The following is a 19,738-nucleotide window of genomic DNA, read 5'->3' as shown; positions in this document are numbered from 1 at the left end:
CGGCTACACAGGTGCCAAATCGAATCCAGTTGCTCCAGTGCTGATCCAGATCCCTGCTGATGGCCTGGGAAAAGTAGCAGCAGATGGCCCAAGTGTTTAGGCCCCTGCTACCCACATGGGAAATCTGGACGAAACCCCAGGCTTCTGGTTTCAGCCTGGCCCATTACAGCCATCTGGGGAGTGAGCTAGCAGATGAAAGATCTCTCTCCATGTCTATCCTTCTCTCCATAACTCTGACTTCTAAATAAATAAATAAATAAATCTTTCTTAAAAATACCCAAAAGGATTAGAAAGTATAAAAACGTTTATCACAATGAAGCGTATTAGCTCTGTTTACATTAGTTGTATTAGTTATGTTTGCATTGGTATGTTTATTCATTCTCAATTGGTTAAGATACAGTGACTATTCGTTATGTGTATTAGTGTGTGTCTATGTGTACATATGGATCCTACAGATGCAAACTCACAATGTGGTACTACTTTCAAAAATATTTTTGTCACTCCATCCTTAAAATAGCTGCCCAGCTTTTAGCAGGGTTAGTTGCCACAACATTTACGCCCCACTAGAGTGTGATTCACTAACAAAAATAAACATCAGAGACCAACCTCCAGCACTTTCAGATTAACAGAAGAACATCTCTGGAGAGGAGGCCACTGACAAGGGGTGGAGAAGCACGCTTCGGAGTACAGATGAATCGTAGCGTGTTCCAAACACATCAAACAGAATTTAGGTTAGGAAATTCTGCATCATAGTATCCATATGTACATTACCATATGTACAAACTAATGGGTACAAACAATACCATATGCACAAGTGAGATGTGATAAACAACTCAAAATCTTTTAATATCTAGGGGTGAATGTGAGACGAGAATGAAGGGAGACTTGATTGAGTTCTAATTGCACTGACCAAACTTGCCTAACATTTGTGGTCTTTATGGCAGACTGCCAGATACTTCAATAAAAAAACAGGATTTGGTGCTATTTTTAATTATTTTTTATTCAGAAGTATATTTCTCAAAAATGTCCTTTTATTCAAAGCAGGTTTCTTTTCTTCAAATGTAACATCTGAGGGCAGCTCATTAATTATTGCTTAAACGTGGCCCAGGAAAAAAGAGCTGCTGCTCCCCTCCCTCCCAAGACTTCTTCCCAAATTAGCATGTAACATTCCTTGCCTAATTCCTGGCTATTTATTATTCTGTATGATAGAAATAGCAGGATTAAGAGGACTTTAGCCAATGGATATTTTCGAAAAATGAGTTCTCACTGAAAAATTAATTAACCCTTAATTAAGAATTAAGAGGAATCTAGCAAAGTTTATAAAAGAAAAAGTTTATTCAATATTTTATTAGAGGAAATAAATATTACTTTTAAATGAGCTTGTAAAGTAATCAAAAATTCAAAATATTATTTATAGAACAAAGGCAGATTCTATGAATTTTTTTACAAAATACTTTAGGTAAATGGGGAGAAAAATGACAAAATTTGATGACTTACACATATCCCTAACCAATTTTCCTAAAGATTATCAATGAGATCACACCTGCTAAAATTAAAGTCCTCCTCCAGCTCTCATTCTACTCAACATGAGACACCACTGACCTCCTTTTTCAAACACTAACTTTCTGATTTTTGTGACATTTTTCTTTCTGAGACCTACCTCTCTAATTGCTACTTCACAGTTCTTTTTCTTATGCTACTCTTAAATGTCAGCAAATTCCAAGGTTGTGTCCTCCAATCTTTTCTTGTTCTTCGCAGCCTCTCACAAGTCCTCTCATCGCCTATTTAACTCCCACCGTTTCCTCCAGACAAGTGATCCCTACTGCAGCATCTCCAGCTCTGCCCTCCCTTCTGATTTCCAGACCCAAATTCTCAACTTCCTGCTCTATTGAATGTATTTTTAAAGACCTTGATTCTAAATTTACACCTCAAGTTTAACATATACTGAACTGAAAGTCTTTATGTTGCTCTTAAAATTCCATCTGAGTTGACAATGTGATATCACAATTATCCACATTACTATGGGTTTTATTAGTTTCCTAGGGCTGCCATAAAAAATTGTCACAAAAGCTGGGTGGCTTAAAATACCAGAAATTTATGCTCACAGTTCTGAAGGCTACAAACCCAAAATCAAGGAGTCAGTGACTTTGGCCCTTCTGAAAGCACCGAAGGAGTATCTGTCCATGCTTTTCTTCTAGCTTCTGGTGCCAGCAATCCTTAGCAATTCTTGGCTTGTAGGTGCATTGCTCCAATCTCTGCTTCTGTTGTCATATGATATTCTCTCTGCATGTGTCTTTTCTTTCTTTCTGTGGCCTTCCTATACGGACTCCAATCATTGGATTAAAGCTGACCTTGCTCCAGTTTGAACTCAATTTAAATACAAATTCTCTTCAACTTACGATAGGGTTATTCCCAAAAAACCCACGATAGTTTGAAAATAACACAAATGAAAAATGAATTTAATACACTTAATCTCTCAACCATCAAAGTTCAGTGCTGCAGTACCCTGGAGAGTATGGATTCTCTACCCTCATGATTGCGTGGTAGACTGGGAGCTGTAGCTCACTACCACTGCCCAGCACCACCAGAGAGTAAGGTAAATAATGGATTTTAGCCAGGGACAAAGATCCAAATTCAAAATTCAAAGTACAGTTTCTACTGACCGTATATCACCTTCACACTATCATAAAGTCAAAAACTCATTAAATCTAACCATCATAAGCCATCAGTCTATATATAGTGACCCTTTTTCTAAATAGGTCATATTCTGAAGCTCTGATAGTCATAAATTATAGGAGTTTACTATCAATGTAATATACTGACCAAACTTGCAATTCCATTCTGTTACATTAACTCACATATTCTAACTCCACTCTCTCCTTTCTTTAATCACACTTCCTCCTTAACATAACCAGTTCTCTGCTTTCTCGTTTCAATTATTTCTCTAAATCGTAGTGCATCATGGCCGTCTTCTGATTAGGTTCTGCTCTGTTTTCCAACAACGTCAACTGACCTTCCAAAACAAATTACAGATGATTTGGCATCCTTTGTTAATATGTTTAAGCCTTCACTGTACTCCACAGGGCAGCAACTAACCACCTTTTCCCAGGCTGTTCCGGATACCTTGAATACTCAGCCTTTGCACAGTCAGTCAAGGTGTCAATTATGCTTGAAGGTCCAACTCAAATATCACTTCCTTTGTGAACTCATTCCTAACCACCCATCCAATTTATCATCCCCATCAAAACGAGTTGTCCTTTCATGTTGCACTGAATAGCAATCTTCAGCAGAGAACTTATATCCCTGGGTGTACCTAAAAACTTTCCAAGAGTGAGTTCTGATAAAACACAGCTTGTTTTAAAAAGATCCAATTTCAACATCGACATCTTATGTATGTGCTCCTTCATAAAAGTGATATTCCTGTTATACCTGTTAACCACAAGTTTTTCTTTTCTTTCTCTTTTCTCAGTGGCCTTTTTCCACTTTACAAATAGAGAAAGCCTGTTTCTTACCCACAATCTTACTGTGATGCATTGCTCTAAAGGATAAAAACCTCTACAAATTCAAACAAAGGGTCTATTGTTGATTACATGATTTTATTTTTGCCTATATCGCTGAATTTAAAGAACTGAAATACTACAATAATGATATTCTTTGCCATCAACATTTCTTTCTTAAAAATTTTATATATATATATATATGAAAGGCAGAGTTACAGAGACAGGAGGAGATACAGAGAGAGAGAGAGAGACAGATCTGCCATCAGCTGGTTCACTTCCCATTGGCCACAGTGGCTGGAGGTTGGCCAGGCTGAAGCCAGGAGCCTGGAGTTTCTTCTGGGTTTCCCATGTGGGTAGCAGGGTCCCAAGCATTTGGACCATCTTCCTCTGTTTTCCCAGGCACATTATCAGGGAGCTACATTGGAAGCGGAACAGCTGGGTCTGGAACTGGCACCCATATGGGATGCCAGTGTTGCAGGTGGAGACTTAACCTGCTAAGCCACAACATCGGCCCCAATCAGCATTTCTTTAAATGAATTTCTCTGTATGTTTAGAAATCTTATTTCTTAGTGATGACCAAATAAGATATCCTTTTAAGTTTGTTTATCAAAATTTTTTTAACGAATCTTTTTTATTTATTTGAAAGGCAAAGAGACAAAGAGAGAAAAAGCATCAGAGACAAAGAGGGAGCTCTCCCATTTTGTTGCTTCACTCTCCTTGCCACAGCTGGAACAAGCTAAAATCAGGAGCTTGGACCTCAATCTGGGTCTCTCACATGGGTAACAGGGATCCAAGCACTTGAGCCATCACCTGCTGCCTACCAAGGTGTACATTAGTGGGAAGCTGGAATCTGGAGAGAAGCCAGGACTTGAACTGAGCTATAATATAGAAAGCATCATCCCAAACAGTATCTTCCATGCTAAATACCTGCTTCAGGGGCCAGCGCTGTAGCACAGAGGGTCAACACCCTAGCCAATTAGAGAGTGAACTATCGGATGGAAGACCTCTCTCTCTATCTCTCCTCTCTCTGTGTAACTCTGACTTTCAAATAAATAAATAAATCTTTTAAAAAATAAATAAATAAATAAATACCTGCTTCAGTTCATCAAAATTTGTAAAATATTTTACTATTTACCAAAACTTTCATAATTGAATTATGGGGAATAATTCTGTAAAAAGTCACCATTAGTAGTATGTTCTAGAAATATCAAATACAGCTCAAACAAAGCAGTTATTTAAGGAGTATGTACTGATTCTCCCTTTTATCCTCATTCAATTTTTTTGCTTATTTCATTAAATGTTTATTTTTTCTTGTTGTTATTTTGTTTTTAAATTTTATTTATGTGAAAGGCAGAGTTAGAGAGACAGAGAGAGAGAGAGAGAGAGAGATCTCCAACCTCTAGCTCACTCCCCAAATGGCCACAACAACCAGGACAAGGTCAGGCCAATGCCAGGAGCCAGGAACTCCATTTGTATGTCCACGTGGACAGCAGGGACCTAAGCACGTGGGCCATCCTCTACTACCCAATTCCCCTCTTCCACACCCCAGGTGCAGATGCAGGGAGCTAAATTGAAAGTGGAGCAATGAGGACTACAGATGGAGGCTTACCCTACTGTGCCACAATGCCAGCCCCATGTTTGTTTATTTCTATTTGCCTTTTTATAATCAGATATAAAACTATCCAAAGGAAAATACATTAATAGCTTCTGCATGAATTTAGGCAGATGATAAGAAGATAAAGGATTACCCTAGGAAAAAAAAGGTGGGGAAAAAAGAAGACAAAATAGAATAGTATATTTAAGCTCCAGATAACACAAAAATAAAAATATATGGTAGTAAAAAAAGTATATGGTAGTTAAAACATAGATAGGTATTTGAAATACTGATATGCATTCTAATAGGTTTTCCAAATTTTTAACCATAGATAGGTGTGCACAATAAAAACTGGTATAATTAAGTGGAAACTGTATGGTCAACTGGGACTAACAGAAAACTGTGGAAAATAAGAAATAGTCTCTTTATGTTTTAGGACTTGAATTTAGACATTTTTGACAATTTGAATACCTGACTTAATAGTTAAAGTTTCACCAACCCTCAATTTCTCATTTTATAGATTTTTTTAAGCGAATAAGATCAAACAAAGGTAAGAAGTAGCAAGCTTATTTATTAAGGATTTATTTTAAAATCTACTTTGTCCTAAGTCTTGTGGAAGATAAAGATATAGTTTCTGACCTTGACAACAAAGATAATGTCACCAGAACTGTATTTCTGAACTTTTTTGAGTTATCACATGTAAGGTCCAACCACATAAATTCCAACAAACACCTTTAATTGAAAACACACATAAAAACAATCTCATTTTTTGAGGTACCCAGTACATACAAGCATCTGCTGTCTCAATTTCTGTTTATATGAATTTTATCTTCATGAATCTCATCTTTTGTACTAGAAGTCTGAGTCATTCTTAATTCCGTATTTGAATCATACAAACCTTCAGAAAATTCACCAAACCTTTTGCATTCTGCCTCTAAATCTCTTTTCTTTCCTCTCATTAGTTGTAACCTTTTCAAGCAACTTCTTTCCCTGTGTCCACACTTTCATGCTGTCCTTCTTCAACCCATCCTCTCATTATTGCTACTTCTCCAAAATAAAAACCTATGTGCTCATTCTTCTCATTTGTTTGATACTCCGTATCAGCTCTTTGGCTACAGCTTAATGTCTATACTCCTAAACAGGCCACCTAGGAATAGACATACACTGGCTGCATTCACCTTTCCTTTCTAGGCACAATCACCATGACTTTGGCTCTCTCCACACACACACACAGTCTGTTCCAACCACACCAAAATACTTGATGAATGTGTTATGTTCTTTCATGCCCATGAATATATTGTTCTCAAGGCCTAGAAGGCTGGTCTGTGATTTCTCTGCCAATTCTCTAGAGTTAAGGAAATTCCCCTGAAAAACCCCTTCCTGACATCCCTAAGGTTAGTGTGAGCATAGTATTTTGTACATATCATTTATAGTCAGCTATTTATTTACATCCTTGTTTCCACTCTAAACTATGAACATTGATAGGGCCCATCTCAAATTCATCTTTGTCTTTTTAGTACATGAACTAGAAACTCAACAATTGCTTGATAAATAATCTGCTACACATACTAAGATTTTAAGAAGAAATCAGTTAAATGATATCTATGATGGTAATTCATAATTAGAAAAATCATGCTGTTCTGATTTTATAGACCTAGTGTCTACCTTCTGTATTTTTTGAGATGTATCAGATTTTCTTCCACTGCAACTCAGTCTTCTCCATTATTAAACAAGTTTGTAAATGCCTTACTTAGAGTGACATACCTGAGTAATGCTATGACAGGAGCATTGGCCATTGAAAGAGATTTTTAAAATGTAATATGATAATAAAAAAGAGAAAAGAGAAAATGCACCACCAGTATAGGAATCTATAAACAGTTGTAGATGGGATATGTTGGTGGGTCAGGAAGAGAATAGGGCTTCATGTGAAGATTCTCTTAAATGGAATCTACAATTTATTCAGTTCCAAGGTTAATCTCATGAGCCCATCTCCATCACCATTTTTTCCTCTCATTTCAATCAGCCCAAAATGCAAACTACCTGGAGTCCCTGTTATCAATGAGTATGCTGATGCCCAACTACACAACTTGGTGAGCAGAATGCGTCAAAGGACAGCTCTCTACAAGAGGAAGTTAATTGAGGGAGATCTATCCTCACCTGAAGCCAGCCCACAGACTGGTAAGCATTGTGCTCTCAAAGTACTACAAAGAATAAAGTTATTGGGGGGACATGTGTTTTGCAAATGTTTTCATTTGGGTCCCTCAGAAGCAGGCTGTGACACAGTGGTTTATAGCTTATTTTGAGAGTAATTCAGAAACAAGAGAGTGTCGTGGCAATGAAAATGTATTAAGAAGAGGCTAACTGGTGTGGCGCCCGGGGCTTATCTAGATGAAAAGCTGTGTGGAACACGCCTGAGAAATATCCCAACAAAGAGAAGGAAGCTGGTTTCTGCTGGGAAATGCTACTAACTCCCCAGCACTTCAGGCAAACTGGCCCAAGAAAACACTCGTACAGAGACTCAGGGAGAGGGTGACCCCCAGGACCAGGGTATAAGCATGGGCCACCCACCATATCTGCTACAGCAACATTCACTGTAACTATTACCTAAGAATACCCAAAATATATATTATAAAAATATAGAAAGTCTATCTGAATATTCAACAGGGCAAAGGACACCAGCAAACTCATTATATAAGGGGAAGGGCCATTCAAATTTCTAGCAATTACCTAAAGATGTTTATGGAAAAAATTATAATAAAATAGAATACAAAAGTGGCTACATCTTTGTAGAAGGTCTCACATAGTTAGAGAAAAGGAAGAAGAAAGCTTGGTTTTTGATAGCAGATAAATACAAATTATTGCATGGGATGGAGGTGAAGGTTTCCTTTCCTTCTACATAGGGGAAGTTGAGTTTTCAAAATAAACTATTTATTATATAACAATTTCTTTTTTAAGACGGCATATTTTAGTCATCATCATTATGGTCTGATAAAGATATATATTGAAATAATATTTTGAGCTTTATTTTCCCATATCTGAAAGGAAGATAAGGAAACCTCAAACTAAACCTGGAAAATTATATACATTTGTAATATTTCTGTCCTATGTAAATTCAAAATTCCAATTTCATTTCCTTCTCTAAAATATGTGAGAATCAAGCTTGTGTTTAAAATATCCCTTTTATAACACCTTCTATAGCAGCTTTAAACCTGTTCTCTATAAGTATTTTTCAAATTCCAATGTCTTCATAACCTGGATATTTTCTTCTATGCCATTGCTTAATTTTGTTTTTATTATACCTATTTAATATGTACAACACGATGATTTGATATACATATAGTGAAATAAATGTTGCTAATGTTGCTATTCTAAACATGAAGGTTTCATTTCACCTGCCTGAGAGAAGATTCTCAAATGTTCTGACTTGGAGAAATCCAGGCTTTTTGCTCATCAAGCTAACGTATGTTAACCTCTTTAAAAGGTTTCTTTTCTTGTCCTGTAAAGCAAAGCCCACAGCTGTATCATCAACACAAGAAAGTGATGCCAACCTTAAGACAGAGCAGAACTCTGGCAAGCTGTGTTCCAAATTCCAGAAGAGGCCTCTGACAGAGTACCTAAAGCAAATTAGACTTCCAAGAAGCATAGATTCATACACAGGTACTATTCAAAGGGTGGTCTACCCTGAGGGGGGCTGGCTGTCACCAAGGCCCTTGGGCCCTGTGTTGTAAATGGCTTCTGTGTTCCCCAGCTGTTGTTCTGAACCTATCTGGAAGACAGAATTGAAACTATGTCGTCTGCAAAAGATCTTTTGTAACTCTCTGGGGAAGACAAGAGACAAAATTCCCACCTCTTTTTAAAAGACAGTCCAGGGCCTATCCTATGCCCAATTATCTTTCAAGAGAAGGTCCCAAGGCACTCAACCACAGATAGGTACATTGGCACTTAAAAAAAAAAAAAAAAGTGCCAGTCTCTTCCACAGTTTGACATTGTTAATTACTCTAACGGAACAATTCTCTTAGAGCCTCCTGTGGGCAGAGGCAGCAAGTGCGTGAAGGGACCAGGACCTCCACGAGCGGATTCTCCGGTCCTCTAGACTCAGCAGGAGCAGGTGGCCTTTCCCCTGCTTCCCTGAGACCCCTGCAGCTGCACCCCTGAGGAGCTGCAGACCGTTTGCCTGGGCCGGGTCCCTTTGATTCTCCTTGAGTTTCCCATTTTCTGATACAAACTTAAGGGAACTTCAAAAAATTCATGGGGAATGGGATTAAAAGACACATTTACTCAGATGAAAAAAGAAATTTAAAGTCCATGCCCATTTTTTTCCATAAGACACATTTTCCAAGAGCTTCTTGAAGACCCCTTGTAGTGCAGTTACCCGTGGGGACAGACGGAGTGTCCGGGAGACAGGCAGGAAACCGTCCGCTGCTGAAGACTTAAGGTCACTTAGCATCCCTTGTGCCCAGCTCCAGAAGCAGAACTGTGTTGAATCGTTAGCAGAGCCTCTTAAACAAAGTGCTTCCTTCCAAAGGGTAGTGCATCAACTTCACCAAAGAAAACAAGAGAATTCTCTAAATGTGTATTCCATGCCATTTGGATAACTCCAGTTGTTGTTTTCCTAGATCGACTCTATCTCCTGTGGCTCTTGCTAGTCACCCTTGCCTATAACTGGAACTGCTGGCTTATACCACTGCGCCTGTTCTTTCCATACCAAACACCAGAAAACACAGGCTACTGGCTCATTACAGACATCGTGTGTGATGCCATCTACCTCTGTGACCTGCTGTTAATCCAACCCAGACTCCAGTTTGTAAAAGGAGGAGAAATAATAGTAAGTGAACTTCAGAAAATGCAGAAACTTACAAATGAACACTGATTGGATACAAAGGTAAATGAACAACATTGTTTTATTTAACGCTGACTGGCTGCCTCCACATGGATGAGTCTTTAACCACAGGAAGCCATCAGTAATAATAATAATGATAATACAATAACACAAACCCCTCTTTGAGCCTTAGTTCCTGACCTTTACAATGGGAATAACAAGAGTGCCTGCACAGTACTGAGAGACAGATGAAACGAACAGTGCCTAAAGCTGTATCTGCTGCATAGGCAATTAGTAGGAAATGTTAACTATCATTGTTTTAGTTAATTTTATCATAATGCCTCACTCAAAACTTTAAATGAAAAAGGCGTTATTAGCCCAATTTGCAGATAAGGAAACTGAGGTTTGGAGAAGATAGGTGTTCTGCTGAAGGTATGAAATTAGAAAGTAGCATAGCCAGGCCTTACCTCCAAAATCATGCTAATTCAAGTTGTCATGTTTTTCAGAATATGGTAATTTTTGAAAATACAGATATACTACCAAGTTTGAAATGTTAAAGTCATACACATATTCACTAAAAATTATTTTTAAAATGTATGTATTATCAAATAGAAAAGAACAATTTATCTTCCTCTAATAATCAAGCCTCAAATAGCCTGAGAATCAGTTATTTCATATTACCCCTCAACATTATTTTTTAATTTTTACTTATTAGAGAGGGAGAGAGACAGAGAGTCAGAGACAGAGAGGTCTTCCATGTATAGTTCCCTCCCCCACATGCCAACAACAGCCAGGGCTGGGCCAGCCTGAAGCCAGAAATCAGGAACTTCAGCCAGGTGAGTCGCAGGTTCCAACCACTCAAACCATCATCTTCTGCCTCCCAGGAGATGCATTTGCAGAAAGCTGGAATCAGAAGTGGAGCCAGGACTTCAATGCAGGCATTCTCATTTGGGATGTTGGCATCCCTGCCAGCATCTTAATGACTGTGTCAAATGTCCACTTCATTTTTAAGTAAGTCAGCTGTTATTTCATCAAAAACTACTCAACTTTCTTACAAGATTGCCAGTTTTGTTGGGACACATCCTGTATCTTGTTTATCCTGATATAGTCAGAACTGAGCAGTACCTGCACACAGTACAGAAATCAAGTTCAAAGTTTTAGAGCTGGACACTTTGATAAAACCTAATGTAATGAGCATAGCTGTTGTGACCTTTGCAATCCATATAGATTCACTGTACTATCTAATATGGTGACCATTAAGCACATTTGTCTATTCAAAATTAAATTTGAATTAATTATAATTAAATAGCGTTAAAAATTCAGGTCTCTTAGCCACACTATTTGTATTTCTATCATTCAACAACCACATGGGCTAGTGACTACCATGTTGAACAGTGCAGATTTCCACCATTGCAAAACATGCTTTTTAAGTAATACTAAGGGACCAGTACTGTGATGTAGCGGGTAAAGGCCGACACTAGTAAAGGCCGCAGCCTGAAGTGTTGACATCGCACATGGATGCCAATTCAAGTCCTGCCTGCTCCACTTCCTATCCAGCTCTCTGCTATGGCCTGGGAAAGTAGTGGAAGATGGCCCAAGTGCTTAGGCCCCTGCATCCACATAGGAGACCTGGAAGAAGGTCCTGGCTCCTGGCTTTGGATGGGTACAGCTCTGGCTATGGTAGTCATCTGGGGAGTGAACCAGTGGATGGAAGATTCTCTCTCTCTCTTCCTTCCTTCCTCTCTCCCTCCCCCCCCCCTCTCTCTCTCTGCCTTTGCCTCTCTATAACTCTGCTTTTCAAATAAATAATAAATAAATATTTTTAAAAAGGATATTTAAAATAAATAAATAAATAGAACTAAAAGGGAATGAGGGATTAAAGAGCCACCAACATCTCCATTAAGAGATCCAAACCACAGAGAAGGAGCCATACACCTTGCAGATGTATGCAAATCACAGCACACAGAAAACCACCCCCATTGTTCTGTTCCGTTTGTGTTGTTCTTTAATTAATATGGTATCCTCTGGTCTCTTTTCATGCTTCACATTCCTAATTTCCCATGATCAAATGCAGTGACATTACCTCAGAAATGGCATTCTTGCCCTTAGGAGAAAATGTCTTCTCTTGGATTTATTCTAAGTATTGAGGGAATTTCACAATCAATCCAAAGACAGGAACAGAAAAAAATGTTTTCACAAGCACATATACTAGTCAGAGCCTCTGCTACTCCCCTGCTTCCTTAGCGAATTGGAAGAATGCAGCTTTTCTGACTGACATCCATGGTGACATCTTTCTCAAGTCCCATCAAGATAACACAACACATCTCCTGATGTCAGAACAGGAAGAGCCGACTGGCCGAGCATCTGGTACCTTAGGTTCATATATATTTTTGGAGAAAAGAGATAGGTTCCTTATCATCCTGAATGTTTTCTTTTGAAAAATCTTTTTGATCTTAAATTATCAAAAAGCTGGAAGTAATAGCTGTGGTTATTTTTTCTTTTAAAAAAATGTGTTTTCTGGGAAATATCCTCTATATTTGAAATATTTGCTACAGAGAAAAAATCAAAGTAAGAGCCAAAACTGTAGCAAAAACCTATTCAAAATACTCTTCTGGTGGACTTCAGAGCATTAGTTAACTCACCAGCACTATCCCCAGAGCTCACTGGCAGCTTGATGAATGATGATGATGGGGAACAAATAAGAAGTAAACAACACACAAAAAAGAGCACTAATTTCAACCTCCATTAGATGCACAAGAGGGGAGAAAATCAATGTTTGACAAATGGAAAATGACAAAATCAGTAAAGGGAGACTTTTATTTCCAATTTTCTGAGAGACCTTTGCACACAACAGAGTGTTAAGACCAAGAAAAATAACCAATGAAAACACATTCAATGGGCTCTATTTAAAATGCATTATCACAAGCTACAAATATAGAGCAGGAACTAATTGTTTTGTTTGTTCAAAAGAAATTTAATGATTTCTTTCATTTAGAGTAGTTAGTTTTAGCCTTTGAAACTTGATTACATTTTGGTCCACACTATGCATATTGAGTACCCAACCTAAAGGTTTCACTGCATTTCACAATTCTTTCTGCCTTTGACGTATACACCAAATTACTCATTCACTTGGTCATCATACACTTATTCAATACCTACACTTGCCAAGCAGGTACACTTACCTACTTTATGTATTTATTAATAATTCCTGCACCAGAGTTAGAGAATAGAAATGTCAATTTCTCAAGTCCTTGAGACAATGAACATAAAACAGCCACAAAAGAGGAAATTAGGAGGGTTCATGAGTTGTCTATTGCCTTTATAGATAAGGTCTTTCTTCTGAAAGTGATGCTAAGTTAGAAGAGAGAATTTTGAACCCAGTATCAACAGAAAAGTTTCTAGTCTGTAATTTCCTGATAGGAGAAATTGAGTTGGAAAGGACAGTGGCAATTATTTAAATACTGGATGCTCGCATCCACAGCTCTTTGCTGAATTACCCACAAGTATCTGTAGAAATGCTCAATGCCCTCTAGTGACAGTCCCTTAGCCTTCCTGTACAGTCAACTGGTTTTGGTGCTTCGTGTTTTCTAATACTGTTTATAAATTGACCTGAAGAAAATTAACTACTGTTTTGTCTCTGGCCCATACAGTTTACTCATACTTCTGTTAATTAATTTTGTTAAATAATGGCTAATGATGATATAAAAAAGAAACAGAGGCCAGCATTGTAACATAGCAGGTAAAACTCCTGCCTATAATGCTGGTGCCCCATATACAAACAAGTTTCTGTTCCAACTGCTCCACTTCCATTCCAGCTCATGGCTAATCACAAGGACAAAGAAGTAGAAGATGGCACAGGTGTTTCAGCCTCTGCCACTCATTTAGGAGACCCAGATGAAGCTCCTGGCTACTGTTTAAAACTGGTCTCTCTCTCTCTCTCTCTCTCTCTCTCTCTGATTTTCAAAATAAATCAATCAAAAAAGAGAAACAAAATGATCAAGATCAAATTCCACTTATGAAATGTGTTAATACCATTACTTGAAGAAAGTAAACTTATCCTTTCATTGAGCACAACCTTGTTGACCCATAAAATGAGGATAGTAGAGCCCATATCATAAACCTATTATGAAGACTTAATGAGACAGTATCAATACCTGGCCTCTAGAAGAGCACAGTAAATTCTCAAATGAGTTAAACAAATAATGTCCTCTTGTCTCCAATGTCTGTAGTTCTCTTTCTTCCCTGATAATAGCTCTTTGAGAGTAGGAACCTGTCTAAGCTAGGAATTCAAAGAGTATACCCAACATATTTTTAAAGAAGTGAATGAATGAAAGTCTTCATTCAAAGGTTTTCTTTCCTTGAATAATTATTTAATCTGATTTATAGTTTTTCAGATGAAATTATTGTTGAAATACTTCTCTTATCTGTAAAAGCATGGAACTGTTCAGCAGAAGAAGGAAATATTCCAACACCTCAATAGAGCTTATTCAAAGAACATCTATGGCAAAAGGATTTAAGTGGAATTAGCATGTCCTTCCCAAAGCTAGCCTCCCCTAAAGAAATGTTGCCTGCATAATTAAGAACCTTAAAGGCGAGATAGAGGATTAGATGGGGTGACATTTAAAAAGAAGTGCTTAATTGTTAGCCATGAGTGTGCTGGTCCTCATAAGGCTAATGATGCCAAATTTGGTGTTCTATAAAAGAGGGATTTTAAGATCAATAGATGCTACTTTCATTTAATCTAGCAAATTTTGGCTCCATTTATATTTATTCAATCATAGGGTCATAGGCCACTCTGAAAATAAAGGGATAAATGAACCAAAAACATTCTTCCTGTGTAAGGGATAGAAAGTACTGAATTAACTTAATATCTAAGTACTTGAAATATGTCTGTCTGTCTGTCTCATGAGAGCTGTAAAAGTCTGTCTGATTTTGTTTAAGTTCAGTACATTATTTGTAATTCTATCAACATGAATTTATACCTGCCTGTGGCTCAGTAAGCTATTGTGTTTCACAGTAACAATCATTGAATTAGTGCATCTTCCATATTTTCAAATACATTTCTATAGAATGTAGTATGTGTATGTAGGTTAAAACTCTTACCTAAAGGGAGGGGAATTAACAATCTTTAACATTCATCAGTATTTTAAAACTTTTGAACTTAAATGTCCTGGATGATACTTGTTAAATAACACTGCTTCCATGTGTCAAAATTAGAATGCATCAGTCAGGTATTTAGCATATAGAAAATTCTCTCAAATATATAACTGAAAAATATGAATGTAAACCCTAATATTAGTATTAATTCTTTTCAGTGTGAATACTAACAAATGATTCCCTGTTCACATGTCACTTATCACACATTCACTGAGCACCTATAATGTGTTAGACACTAATAGGAGCTTAGGAAACAAAGGACAAAGATAAGGACCATACTCTCTAATAGGGTGCACATTATGAAGTATAGACAGAAAAATGGTGACTTTTATGTTGTGAGTGTTAACAAAAGTGAACCCAAGTGCTGGGGAAAATGATGAAATTGATATGAGAGAGGAAAGAAGCAGCAGGGAGTTCAAAGATGGCAGAAAGGGAGGAAGCTTATTGCTCTAGTCTAGGGGAAGGTAGCATTAAAAAAGGGGAGAGAGTATAATCTCAGGGAAGAGTTAGGGAGAAAACTCCAGAGGAAACTCCATGCAAACTGGAGGGACACTGTGGATCTACATGAAGGGTGTGGACATGCACAACTCAGGACCCCAGCAGCCAAGAGCCTCAGCACCAGGTTTGGAGAATAAGGTGAGACCAGAATGTGGCATCCCAAGCCACCTGCAATAAAGCTGCAGGAAGAGCCTGGCATGAGTCAGGCTTGGAGCCCTGTTGGGGACAGTGTACCTGCCAACCTAAAGAAAACAAAGGGTAGGCACATTTCTCTTTCTCTGACCACCCAGAACCAGTGTCCTGTAACTAGCCGAGAGAGGAAGGGCACCATTTTGGACAAACATTAACAGCTGTGACAGGTCATGTCCATTCACCCAGCAACCAGCCAAGGGGGAACACCTGAGTCTCGCTGGGAGCACTGACAAGGGGCTGGGTGCTCATGACTATGGGAGCCTTATGTGCTGGGACAGACTATAAAAACATTGTGGCTATGTGGAAGGGCACAGGGTGTGGCTGGAACTTTGGACAATCACTGTGGGCAGCTCCACATGCTCAAGGCTCCCTGAGGAGTGTGAGGTGAGGGTCATTGCTGCAGGATCAGTGCTCACACCAATGACTGCATGGGTCCTCTGTGTGGTTCTTATGGCAGCACGGATGAATATTGTATCCATAGGGTTAGTGTCTAGCCATTGGTCTCCTCTGAGGAGAGAAGGTGAGCATGAGAATGACAATAGAGAACAAACCTTCCCTCTGATAAAGTAAGAAAAAGAGAAAGAGAGAGAGAGAGAAAGAGAGAGATTTACCACATCCAATTTGGATGTCCCTTAGACACTTCCCTCATTCTGGGGCACTGAACACAGCTTCCTGTCTACACCCAGCACACACTTCTGGGCATTCACTGAAAGGACAGACTCTTCACTAAGCCACAGAGGAATATTACAAAGATAAAAGGCATCACAGGAAAAAAAAACAACAACAACAAGTATCTCCACAAATGCCTCATAATAAACACAGCAATTCAAGAAACAAGAATAAGGAAGACAACATAATGCCCCCAAAAGAACGTAGCACTTCAATACTAGAAGGTAATGATGAAGAGATTGAAGAAATCTCAGAAACAGAAGTCAAAAATTGATTGTAGGATTATGTAGAAGTAATCAAAAGCAAATCCATGAACTAAAGAAATATGTACATGACATGAATGAAAACTTTTCCTATGAAATTGAAATTTTAAAGAGAAATCAAAACTAAATATTAGAAATGAAGAATTCAATAGAACAAATAAAAATGTAGTGGAAAGCCTTAAGAACAAACTCGATGAATCAGAAGAAAGAGTATCCAAGTTAGAAGACAAATCTGGAAATTTTACAGTCAGAAAAGAAGAAGAAATCAGAAAACTGAAACACAGAGTTGGAGATTGATGGGATACTATCAACTGACACAACATACAGGCCTTAGGAGTTCCTGAAGGTATGAAAAGGGAGAATGGACTAGAAAGTCTTTTTAGCAAAACAATTACAGAAAATATGGCTAATTTAGAGAAAGGGACATCCAGTACAGGAAGCAAATAGAAATCCTAATAGACATGACCAAAAAAGATCATCACGATACACCATAGTCAAACTTTCCACAGTAAAACATAAAGAAAAGATTCTATAATGTGCATGAGAGAAAATCCAGATTACTTTCAGAGGTTCTCCAATTACACTCACAGCTGATGTTTCATCAGAAACTCTACAAGCTAGGAGAGAATGGCAAGATATATTACATGTCTTAAGAGAAAAAAAACTGTCACCCACAATACTGTACCCTGCAAAGCTTTCATTTATGTATGAAAGTGAAATAAAGACATTCCATAACAAATAGAAATTGAAAGAATTTTTCAACATTCATCCAGCCTTACAAAAGATGCTTAAGGATGTGCTGCACAAAAAACACAGGAACATGGTCATCACTATGAAAGCAGGTAAAGGCAAAAAATCTCCCAGAAAAACTACAAAGAAAATCCACAATAAATAATAGGAATATTTATGGAAAAATGTCAAAGCCAAGTCATTATTTATCAATAGTCACCTTAAATGTAAATGGCCTCAACTCTCCCATTAAAAGACACAGACAGGCTGAATGCATTAAAAAAAAAAAAAAAACTCATCTACTTGTTGCCTACAAGAAACACATCTCATCAACAAAGATACGTGCAGACTGAAAGTGAAAGGATAGAAAAATATATTCTATGCTAACAGAAACCAAATATGAGCTTGTATGGCCATTCTAATATCAGAAAAAATAGACTTTAACACAAAACTCTTAAAACAAAGAAGGGCACTATGTAATGATTAAGGGTTCAATTCAACAGGAAGATGTGACTATTATAAACATATATGCACCTAATTACAGTACACCTGGCTACGAAAAGAAATGTTAGTGGATCTAAAGGGAGACATAGACTACAATACTATAGTAATGGTGAACTTCAGTACTCCATTTTCTAAAATTGGCAGAACAAGACAGAAAATAAGCAAGGAAACAACAGAGTTAATCGATACTATAGACCAAATAGATCTTACGTATATCTACAGAATTTTGCACCCTATAGCCACAGAAAAGACTTTCTTCTCACCAGTACATGGAACATTCTCTAGGATAGAACACACACAGGCTATAAAGTAAATCTCAGCAAATTCAAAAAAATCAAAATTGTACCATACACCTTCTCTGACCACATGGAATGAAACTTGAAATCAACAATTCAAGAATCTCTGGAACATATGCAAACACATGAAGACTGAACAGCATGCTTCTGAATGAAAAGTGGGTTATTGAAGAAATCAAAAAAGAAATAAAAATTTTGGAAATGAGTGAAGATGACAATACAACATATCAAAGCTTATGGGATTCAGCAAAAGCAATGTTAAGAGGAGCATTTATAACCATTGGCACTATCTTTATACAGTTTCTAAACAAAATCAACCCACTCCCCAGATTACCATTTAATTGAGTGGATTTATTTTAAATAAATAATATAAGAAATCTACATACTGAAGCCTACACTGTAGCATAGAGATCTAAGCCACCACCTGTGCCAGCATCCCATTTGGGAGCCAGTTCAAGTCCCAGTTGCTCCACTTCCAATCCAGCTTATTGTTAATGCACTTGGGAAAGCAGTGGAAGAAGGCTCAAGTACTTGGGCCCCTGCTGCCCAGGTTGGGGACTGGAAAGAAGCTCCTGGCATTTGGCTTTGGCCTGGCCCAGCCCCAGTCATTGCAGCCATTTGGGGAGTGAACCAACAGATAGTCGCTCTCTCTCTTTTACTTCCTATTCCTCTTCCTCTTATTCTTCCTCTGCAGCTGCTGCTGCTGCTGCTGCTGCTTCTCTCTCTTTCTTTCTCTCTCTCTCTCTCCCTCCCTCCCACCCTCCCCACTTCCCTCTCTCCCTCTCTCCCTCCCTCCCTCCCCACCTCTCTCTCTCTCTCTCTCTCTCTCTCAGCCTTTCAAATGAATAAGTAGGTCTTCAAAAAAAGTTTTTTTAAAAAAGTAATCTATGTATCATTTCAACATTTGGTGAATTTCATAACAATATTCTAAGTAGTATACAGGCTCCTCCTGGATGTGATTTTTAAGAGGTCATTGTGGTCATTGTCTTAAAGGAATGAGAGAAATGGAAAGAAGTCAATTGTGACCAGATTTCCATCGGTTGAGGGTAAATGTGAGGGAATGAAGTAAAGCAATCTAAGTGACTCTCAAGAAGCTTGACTATGACAAACAATGGGGAAATCACAAAAATAAAACAAAAGCCAAGGAAGATTTTCTGTTTTCAATGTGAGAGGATGGAGCAAATTTATAGGATAAGGTCAGAAGGAACTATTAGAATTAAAAAATGTTTTAAAGTGAAAATATAATGGCTACAACTGGCTAAAATTAATTAAAATATAAATATATTTCAGGTGGATTCAAATGAGCTAAAGAGACACTACAGAAGTTCTACAAAATTTCAGGTGGGTGACTGAGAAATAAATCCAAAACAGTTCGCATAATCCATTATTTTGACATTCAATCCCATCTATAGATTTCTGCAAGCAAGTGACCTTCCTTTGTAACAATATTCATTCACATGAAGTGTTATCAGACAATGGCAGACCTGAAGTTTTTGATTCTCAATCATTTCATGATA

The 19,738-nt window shown here is 37.9% G+C and overlaps 1 protein-coding gene across 2 annotated transcripts in view; it reads left to right on the top strand.

The window, feature by feature from the left end:
• CNGB3 (cyclic nucleotide gated channel subunit beta 3) overlaps nucleotides 1-19,738 on the top strand; it is a 171,681-nt gene that overhangs the window by 63,703 nt on the left and 88,240 nt on the right. For both annotated transcript variants that reach the window (XM_002710676.5, XM_051844602.2), the window contains exons 4-7: nucleotides 7,118-7,272; nucleotides 8,599-8,751; nucleotides 9,711-9,919; nucleotides 19,512-19,562. In XM_002710676.5, the coding sequence (XP_002710722.3) occupies nucleotides 7,118-7,272; nucleotides 8,599-8,751; nucleotides 9,711-9,919; nucleotides 19,512-19,562 (568 nt within the window). The remainder of the gene's footprint in view (nucleotides 1-7,117; nucleotides 7,273-8,598; nucleotides 8,752-9,710; nucleotides 9,920-19,511; nucleotides 19,563-19,738) is intronic.

Source organism: Oryctolagus cuniculus, chromosome 6 (assembly GCF_964237555.1).
Source record: "Oryctolagus cuniculus chromosome 6, mOryCun1.1, whole genome shotgun sequence".
Taxonomy (NCBI): domain Eukaryota; kingdom Metazoa; phylum Chordata; class Mammalia; order Lagomorpha; family Leporidae; genus Oryctolagus; species Oryctolagus cuniculus.
This window is presented reverse-complemented; position numbering and strand designations above follow the sequence as displayed.